The sequence below is a fragment of the Eurosta solidaginis genome, chromosome 5 (assembly GCF_040869045.1).
Source record: "Eurosta solidaginis isolate ZX-2024a chromosome 5, ASM4086904v1, whole genome shotgun sequence".
NCBI classification, from domain to species: domain Eukaryota; kingdom Metazoa; phylum Arthropoda; class Insecta; order Diptera; family Tephritidae; genus Eurosta; species Eurosta solidaginis.
The window spans coordinates 276,112,195-276,121,144 of record NC_090323.1 but is presented as its reverse complement, the minus strand read 5'-3'; the positions used below and the strand labels follow the sequence as shown (position 1 = coordinate 276,121,144).

General features: G+C 45.7%; 1 protein-coding gene across 2 annotated transcripts; it reads right to left on the bottom strand.

Annotated features, from left to right (window-relative positions):
* Window positions 1-5,860: 5,860 nt before the first annotated feature.
* LOC137253656 (putative nuclease HARBI1) lies at window positions 5,861-7,237 on the bottom strand. Of its 2 annotated transcripts, XM_067790996.1 has the most exons (6): window positions 7,132-7,158; window positions 6,985-7,056; window positions 6,607-6,926; window positions 6,443-6,546; window positions 6,067-6,355; window positions 5,861-6,005 (listed from the first exon to the last, which is right to left on the bottom strand). In XM_067790996.1, the coding sequence occupies exons 2-5, from the start codon at window positions 7,002-7,004 to the stop codon at window positions 6,257-6,259; spliced, it is 543 nt and encodes a 180-aa protein (XP_067647097.1). In that variant the 5' UTR covers window positions 7,005-7,056; window positions 7,132-7,158; the 3' UTR covers window positions 5,861-6,005; window positions 6,067-6,256. The 2 variants fall into 2 exon arrangements, with proteins under 2 accessions (XP_067647097.1, XP_067647096.1); XM_067790995.1 differs by having other exon boundaries at window positions 6,985-7,237.
* Window positions 7,238-8,950: the final 1,713 nt, after the last annotated feature.

The following is an 8,950-nucleotide window of genomic DNA, read 5'->3' as shown; positions in this document are numbered from 1 at the left end:
TAGCTATGAGTTCAGCCTGAAAAACACTGCAGTGATCAGGTAGGCGAAAGCTCTCGCTTAGATTGAGCTTCTCCGAGAATATCCCGCTGCCGACTCTGTTGTTTAGTTTAGAGCCATCTGTAAAAACAGAGATTTCGTGTGATCCCGGCTCTACGCCGTTTGCCCACTCGTTCCTCTCTGGGATTCTTGTGGAAAATTTGTTGTCCCAGCAAGGGGGCGATGTTGTATGATCCAATTTCAAGAAGGTTTCAGGGACTTGCTTCAGGATCCGGGTGTGACCAAACCTGCAATCCCTCCAGGGTTCGATAGCGTTGAGCCTCGCCGCGTTGCAGGAGGCACAGTATCTGCCATATAGATCAGTTGGTAGAAGGAATAATATGGTTTCAAGAGCTTTGGTGGGAGTGGAGGGAAGGGCACCGCTGGTGAGCATTGCCGCCATCCTCTGCACTCTCGTTACTTTACTCCTGTTAGATTCGATATCGAGTGCCGTCCACCATACGGTGACGGCATAGAAGAGTATGGGTCTCACCACTGCCGTATAGATCCAATGGACTATGCGTGGCTGGAGACCCCACCTTTTTCCGATTGCCGACTTACAAGCGTAGAGAGCCATTGTGGCTTTCCTGGATCGTTCCTCCACATTTCGCTTCCAGTCAAGCTTCCTGTCTGGAATAACTCCGAGATATTTAACCTCGGTAGAGAGTTTGATTTCCTTCCCGTTTAGGGATGGGAGGGTAAATTCCGGTATACTGCGTTTGCGGGTAAAAAGCACCATCTCAGTTTTTCACTGCTGATGCTGAGTCCGCATTTCATAGACCATGTGTTTGTTAGATTAAGAGCGTTTTGCAGGAGTTCGCCAAGCACCGGAAGGTGTTTGCCGGTAACTGTCAAGGCTATGTCGTCGGCATATGCAATGACTTGGCATCCGGTGGGCCGTAGTATAGATAACAGAGCGTTCACCGTCAGGTTCCATAGTAGAGGAGAAGGAACGCCCCCCTGGGGGGTTCCTCTGTTGGTATACCTTATTAACGATGAGCTGCCCAGCTCAGAGATAATGATTCTCTTGTTTAGAAGGAGCTCGACGAACTTCATAAGAGGCTCTTCCACCCCTAAAGAACGTAGAGATTTTGTGACCGCTGCTGGGAGAACGTTGTTGAAGGCTCCTTCTATGTCGAGAAAGATACCCAGCGTAAATTCTTTAAAGGCAAGACCCTTCTCTATCTTAGTAGTGATAGCATGTAGAGCTGTCTCTACGGATTTGCCCTTAGAGTAGGCGTGTTGGTTGTTTCAGATGAGTGCCTTATTTGCCGATCGTCTAATGTAGGCGTCCAGCAATCGTTCTAGAACTTTTAGGAGGAAGGAGGTCAGACTTATTGGTCTGAAATCCTTTGGACTGTTGCCCGATATCCTGCCTCCTTTGGGTATGAAGACTACCTTTGCCTTGGTCCATTCCGTGGGGATATAGACCAGGTTGAGGCAAGCCTTGTAGATTTTAGCTAGCAGCGGGCTTATAACATCGCTTGCAGCTTGCAATTCAGCGGGAAATATTCCATCCGTTCCCGGAGATTTGAAGGGTTTAAAGGACTTGATTGCCCAGATAACTCCTTTTTCATTTACAATGTGGTCCAGGGGTTGAAATGGCCCTGGGTTAGATTGCGTGTTTAAGATGTATGGTTGAGATCTGCAGCCCGGAAAGTGAGTGCTGATCAGGGTTTCAAGAATTTCCGTACTAGAAGTGGCCCATTCTCCGCTCGTTGTGCGAATGCAGCTTGGAGGTATGGGGTTTTTGGAGAGGACCTTTCGTAGGCGATTGGCCTCAGAGACTTCTTCGATGTCATTAGTGAAGTTCTTCCAGGAGTCCCTTTTGGCCTTCTGGATTAACTTCTTAAAAGATTTTAAGGCGTCCCTATAATGGGACCAGATTCCCGTGCGCTTAGCCTCGTTAAAGAGTTTTCTGCTGTTTTTCCTCTGCTCGGAGATTTCTTGGTTCCACCAATAGGGTTTCTTCTTTCCCCTCACCTTAATCTCCGGGCAGGCTACTGTGAAGGCAGCGTTACAAGATTTGGTGATAAGATCTACTGCTTCTTCTATTTTTGACGATGAGTCTAGCTCACCGAGAGAAGCAAATGTTGTGTCTAAAGGAGGCGCTTCATCAGTTGTTAGCGGTAGGCTCGGCCTACCGTGAGAAGCGTTCCTTAGGAGAGTAGACGATAGGACTTTTTTATAAAGGTTCCAGTCCGTACGTCTCCTATTCCTGTAAGCCACCCTAGGCGGTGTACGCAAGAGCAGAGTGAAAATGATATACATATGATCAGAGTAGGAGTTTTCGTTGGAAACTCTCCAATTTTTGACAAGGTCAGAGAATGCCCCAGAAACTAGAGTAACATCTAGAACCTCCTTCCTATTTGAGGTGATGAAAGTTGGTTTGTCTCCAGAGTTGCATATACTTAGATTGTTACTTATAATAGAATCAAAAAGAGACTCACCCCTACTGTTAATGTCGGTAGAGCCCCAAGCAGTGTGATGTGCATTGGCATCGGCCCCAATTATTATCGGGAACCCTTTACTGTGGGCCTCCCGTACCGCTTTGCAGAGCCGGTCCTGCACAGAAGTTGGGCGATCGTGCGATAGATATGCGGACATCAGCCAGATTGTTTGCCCCTGTAGCTCGAGGCTAATACAGGTAAAGTCCTCGTCGCTAAAAAGAGATAGTAAAATAAATACTAGATTTTTCTTTACTAGAATACAAGATCTGATTCTACCTGTCACGGGCGGTGTCACCAGCCGGTAGTCCTTAGAAAAGAGTCCACAGACCTTGCTGCCAACGACCCAAGGTTCCTGGACTAGAACGACGTCCTCATACGTAGTGCTGAGGCGTAATATTAGGGCAGCCGAGGCTGCCTTAGAATGGTGCATGTTTATCTGTAGTACCTGCGCGCCCGTTACGATTCGTTTGTGGCATCGACGTCCATCCTCTGCTGATCCGCATCGTCGGATGCCTCCTCTACGATAGTATCGTCGAATTCGGCATCCGACGGGTCGAATTCGGCATCCGACGGGTCGGATTCCAGCAAAAGCTGCTCGTCCATGCCCGTAAAGAACTGGCCCGCAAACTCAGATACCGAGAGTGTATCGCTCTCGGTATCCGGAGTGCTGCGTGCCAGTTCGATATCGGCCCCATGTCCACTCAAGGTGCTGCATGGGTCCGTGAGATTCAATGTGGCGATTGCGGGTTCGCTCGAGGCGGTATCCCCGATCACCAGATCCTCCGGAGCGGTGGCGGTCCCTTCCGCAGTGCCATGGGCAGCAGATCCACTCGGGGTGTTTCTGTCTGACCCCTCGCCTTGCGGTACAGGCTCACCCTCGTCCGGTGTTTCCTCCTTCGCACCATCCCGTCGAATTTTCAACGTGATGGAGTAGAAGCCGTAGCTTAATACTCCACCACATTCGTCAAGCCAAGGGAGAGAAGCCTCGTTTATGATGAAACCAACATAACGCTGCTTCGCCCTTGTCTCGCCGACCCGGACTATCCTCCAATCGCTCGAAGGTAGCCCCGGATTCGACTCCGCGATGGTATCAAGGATCTCGCCAGGATCCGCTATGCCGTCTGGGACCCAGGCCCAGGCTCTCGGTCTGTTCGGAATTTCTTCCACACCGACCGCATCCAACCTGGCCCCAGGCCACAGCTGTCCCAGCGAAGCTATGGCGAGTTTGTAGAGCTTGCACGAGCGCTCATCGGCGCAGGAAACAAGCTTGACCCTACCCTGGTACCAGCCGGCATCACGGATAGTGGGAGCCGGCCCCGGATGCTTGGTCATGATGTCCTTAAAGATCTTGAGAAGGCCGTTAAGGACATCCTTCCAGTTATCCGGGGTCATGTTCCCATCCGGGTGACCGCGGTTCAAAACCGCCAGTGTAAAGTTGGCCTTAGCCGCCTCGCTGAAGGTTTTGGTCAGGGCAGGGGGAGTAGAGGCCGAAGGCCGGTTCCTTTTGGGATCGCTCGAGGCATTTCCCATAAACCTTTGCCTCTTAAGGGCCGGCATCTTCGGGTCAGAAGTTTGTTTGGTGGCAGAAGAGGAAGGGGTGGGGTTGTTGATGCTGCTCTTCTTGGCAGCAATAATCTTCCTGGCCCAGGCCAGAGAACTTTTTTGCTCTGCCGTCAACTTGTCGCTGGGAGAGTTGCCAAGTTTCTCCACGATTTTGACGGCATTGCGAATGTTCCGCTGGTTGCGGACCGAAGTCGGGATTCGCTTATTTGCCTTGGAACCCTCAAGGGGTTCAGCCGGCTTGCGAGGTAACTTTGCAGCGGTGGAGGCAGTACTTTTGTCCGTGGAGGATTTAGTGCTGTTACCAGCCACCTGCTGACAAGAGGTGCCCGGTACGGGCGTGGGACGGGCCTCCTGTGTTTGCTCAGTCGGACGTTGCTTTCCCTCTTTGGGGCTAGCTTTGCCGGCTGCTGCGGAATTGGACTTGCCCTCAAGGGGTTTAGTTCTTCCGCTAGCTTGCACAGTTGGCCGAAGATTTTTTTGTTGCCGTGAAGGCCTGGTCGGCGCCGTCGGTGCGGTTCCCGACGAATTGTGGACTTTTTTAATGCCTAGTCCAAGGGCGGCATCTTTACCCGTGCAGGGATCCGAGGCCAGGTTTTTGTTATTCATTAATATATCTTGTTCTTTAGCTGCCTACTAAGGTGAGACCGTTCGGCAGCCTGAAGTAAAAGGGATAGGGGAAACAATGCGGTCGACTGCGGTAGAGCCCCATACCGCAGCAGGTCGCCGTTACTCCCGGAGGTGGACCGGTATCCGGGAGGCTCCGTAAGAATACAGTCGGATGCCCCTGACTGCAAACCATCCAATGGGCACGGAATCGCATAACACTCTGGATTAGGGGTGGACCACCTTTTCAACTGGGCGTGGTCCAGTTGCCACCTTGAGGCCACGTTTAAAAACCATTTCCATATGCCTAAGCTATTAAGGAGCTGGGGCGCAAATGGAGATGATTCCTAAACTTAGCTAGCACTCCCCTGGAAGGGGAAACTGTTGTGCATATTACCAGCCGGCACCCTCTGGGAGGGTTCAGCCCAAGGATTTGCGCCAGCCATTGTTTGTGGTAACAACATACTTTTATTTCTTCTAGGTATGGACTGACTACAAATATAACACGAAACGCAAACTAACACAACGCATGAACAGTTTGAAAAGAACTGGCGGTGGTCCATATGACGCCGTTTCTTTAAACGACATGGAAGAACGAATAATTGCCGTACCAAAAATAAATGAACATTTGTTGGGAGTTCCAGGCGCTACGTCACATGGAAGCAATACAGACCATCCTTGTTCTTCTAAGCAGTCGGAAGAAGCATTCATAAACGACTGCTTCACAGCAATTTCGAGCGCATATAGTTCCTCTAGCAACGACGAGAATAAAGCGCCAAGTGAGTCGCCAAGAGATAATATAACTTCAGGATCAGTAAGCGACAACGAGCCACCACAAACTTCCAGAGCAAGAAAACTTACAGATCTCAAAATGAAAATTATTGAAAAAGAAATAGATAATCAGGAAAAATTTCAAACTGAAATGTTAAGGCTCTTAAAAGAAAGCAACGAAATTGGACAAAAGAAGCTGCAGTTAATGGAAAAACAAATTGCAATTGAAGTTCAGTATAAGAAAATTAAAGTGCAAGTAATGGAGACGGATTTGGAAAAAGTAAAAGTTGAACTCTCTTTGCTGAAACGAAAAATTAATAACAAATGAAGCTACCTATATGTATGTGTTAAATAAGTACAATGTTTATCTATTTTTTTATTTAATTAATTCGTCCTATGAGTGAACTTTTACGAGAAAGAAGTGCAGTTATATTTTATTTATTACCAATTTACAAACAATTTTACTTTATATATTTCGGCTAATGCAAACATTATGAAGAGCGGCACACACGTTTGCAATTTTCGCAACAATTGTTGGGCTATATCTTGGTTTTCTGTCGTCTTATAATATCCTCCAGTGGCCTAAACGGGACGATGCAATTAAAATTAATATATTTAAAATAGATTTAATTAATAAACTAACCTTTGTAAACGCCAATAGTTCTTTCAACAATGCTCCTAGCTTTGCTGTGAGTATCATTAAAAAAAGCTTTTCCTTTCGTCTGGCTCATCTTCTCGTAACCGGTACGGGGTCATTAGCCATGGTTCAAGAGGGTATCCCGAATCACCCAATAGCCACGAGTTTCTATTCCCACTGTTGTATTGTCGCTCCATTACCAGTCGCTCTTTTGAGGCCTTCCACACAAATGAATCGTTTGCAGCACCTCCATATTGTGGCATATAGCTTTGATCATTAGTTTGTGATCACATATCTGTAATAAAGCATGTCCAATGCGTTTACTCAATAAACAGTTCTAAAGAACATATATATATATGTATGCACGTACATATATACTTACAATCATTGCATTAATGCTATGCTTTCCTTTTCTATTGAAATATATATGTTCATTTTCCACAGCTCTTAGCAACTGCAAATGAGTACCATCAACGGCACCAACGACTGGAATGAATTTAAAAAAACTAAACTTTCTTTATTAATTAATTTATTGAGCTGGATTACCTCCAGGAAAATTATATTTTTGGTTAAACAACTCCTTGCATGGCTGAAAGTCTTTTTCAAAAAGTATCCACTTTCTACAAAGATGTTCATCCATAGATACCAAAGTACTGCGATAAACCTTCGACAATGTACTATGCCCCATTGGTGCTGTGTGTGCTCCACCAGTTTGCCATTGGTAACCGCCACCTGCTAATATCTCCAGTGTTGCTGCTAGCCTCAAAATCGGAGGAATATACGGGCTTCGTACACCTTCCCTTAAGTTGATTTCTCTTAATACTTCCATAAAAATCTCTTTGGTTAGCCGGTATTTTGTTTGGAAGCTGCGAAATACAAATGTACAGATTTAAAACTTACTCTTTGAAATGTGTATAATCTTACTGTTTTTGTGGCAACTCCATAGGCTTAGATGCATCTCTTATCCTTCTCCTATTAATTGACGAGTTTTCCGCACTAAAATCGTCCAAAATCAAAAAATAACGCCAATTAAACATTTTTTGCTTTTTACTTTTTATTTATGGCACACACTTTTTGACAGCCACAAATCACTTTCCAAACACTTCCCAAAATATGAGAACGAGAGTGCCTTTATCGAAATACGGAAACCAAAATGGCCTCGTCGAGGGTTCGATATCGAATTGAAGTATCGTACCGACGAGTGTCGACCATCGAATTACGGAAAGCCACCCCAGAATTTTTACACGCTCAAGTTCATTAGTGGTAGCCTCTGTATCCTTTTTGCTTCTTTTGAATGAAAGTGCGTTCAGAATACAACCATATATGTTTTGTAACGAACTTACTGAAACTCCGCTTATTTGCAACCTTCTGCTAAGGTTCGAATCACTAAACTGTTGAATAATTAACTCCAATATTCAATAATGGAAAATGGTCTTTATTAGACTACTTTCACAATAACACTTCTACTTCTCAAGAGATAGCGTGCATAAATCAAACTGATTCCGTGATTTCTCAGCTTGCGCTCTTTTATACTCTTCGATTTCCTCGTTCGCATACTTCTAGGCGGTTCTAGAATTTACTTTTTTACCAGCTATAAAATTATAACTACAGATGCACGTTTATAGCATCTCATATGCGCGTATATATGTGAGTGATACTTGCACAAATGATTGCCTACTTTTGTGAGCATCTCAGATAAAATATATGCATGTGTTTGCGCGTTTCTCTCCACTGCGTGTACGTACATATGTGTAGACATAATGATTAATTTGCTTACGTACATACAAGTACGGCAGCTTGCTTTATTGTTGTTGTGGCTTTGTTTACTTAGTTTCAGATTAGTGATCTGAGTATCACTTAGTGCCACTAATATTCATCACACTGCTCTCCACCTAAGTCGGATCGTCCCGATCAGACAAATTTCTCGATCTAACCGCTGCTAGCCTCTCCAAATGAAACACCCTTCTATTTCGTGGTTTCCCAATTGTTTGTATGCGGTAGTTGACATCACTGATCCTCTTCACAACTCTGCACGGGCCTTCCCAACTGCACCAAAATTTGGATAGCACACCTTTCCGCCAGTGAGGGTTCCCTCCAAGAAAACTTTCGAATTTTTGTTCTTGTCAAACCTGTGTTTCATCTTATTAATCATTACTCTGGTTCGATCCCCCACACTCTGTTGTTTGGTCAATGAACTACATCGTAGAGCTTGTGCTTGACGGAATGACTTTGCCTAATCAGTATCGTTCCGACGCTTCACAACAGTAGTGTGCCCTGGCTTGAAACTACCCTTGTATTCTTTCTGCGAAATTCTTTCCTTCGTTTTAGTGCGTCCATTTGAGTTTGTCAATGCCATTGTTTCTCTCGCAGGTATCTTTGATTTTGCTTTGTTTGGCCCATTCGTTCCATCAACTTTTACCTTTAACTTTCGTGGTCTTTGTCGACTCTTCTCCACCAGTACTCGATTACTGCTGAACCCTTTTCCAAACTGAAGTTAAGTGGCACATCCTGGTTCTCATAGCGCATAATCCTTCTCCGCATATCGATCCTGATGTCATGGTCAACTAAGAAGTCCACTCCCAATATGACTTCATCAACGATCTCCGCCCCAACGAATTTGTGTAGAACCATGACCTTCCCAATTAAGACTTCACAGATCACTTCTCCCCGGACTTGGTTATACTCGCCAGTGACCGTACGCAACCTTGCTCCAGGTAATGGCTTTACTCTCCTGTTGACGAAATCAGATCGAATTAATGAATGAGATGCGCCCGTATCTACAGTCAGTACACGTTCTTTGCCATCCACATTCCCTCTGACGGTAAGACTTCCAATTTGCGACACAGATATAACAGGACACTCAATAGCTGGGGCTAGCTCTCAATCTCTA

Bases quoted from the DNA above. Each gene is read 5' to 3' on its own strand.
- LOC137253656 (XM_067790995.1), bottom strand. From the start codon at position 7,097: ATGTTTAATTGGCGTTATTTTTTGATTTTGGACGATTTTAGTGCGGAA. The intron at 6,927-6,984 runs GTAAGATTATAC...TGTATTTCGCAG, and splicing joins ATGGAGTTGCCACAAAAACA to CTTCCAAACAAAATACCGGC. The intron at 6,547-6,606 runs GTAATCCAGCTC...AATTCATTCCAG, and splicing joins AAAATATAATTTTCCTGGAG to TCGTTGGTGCCGTTGATGGT.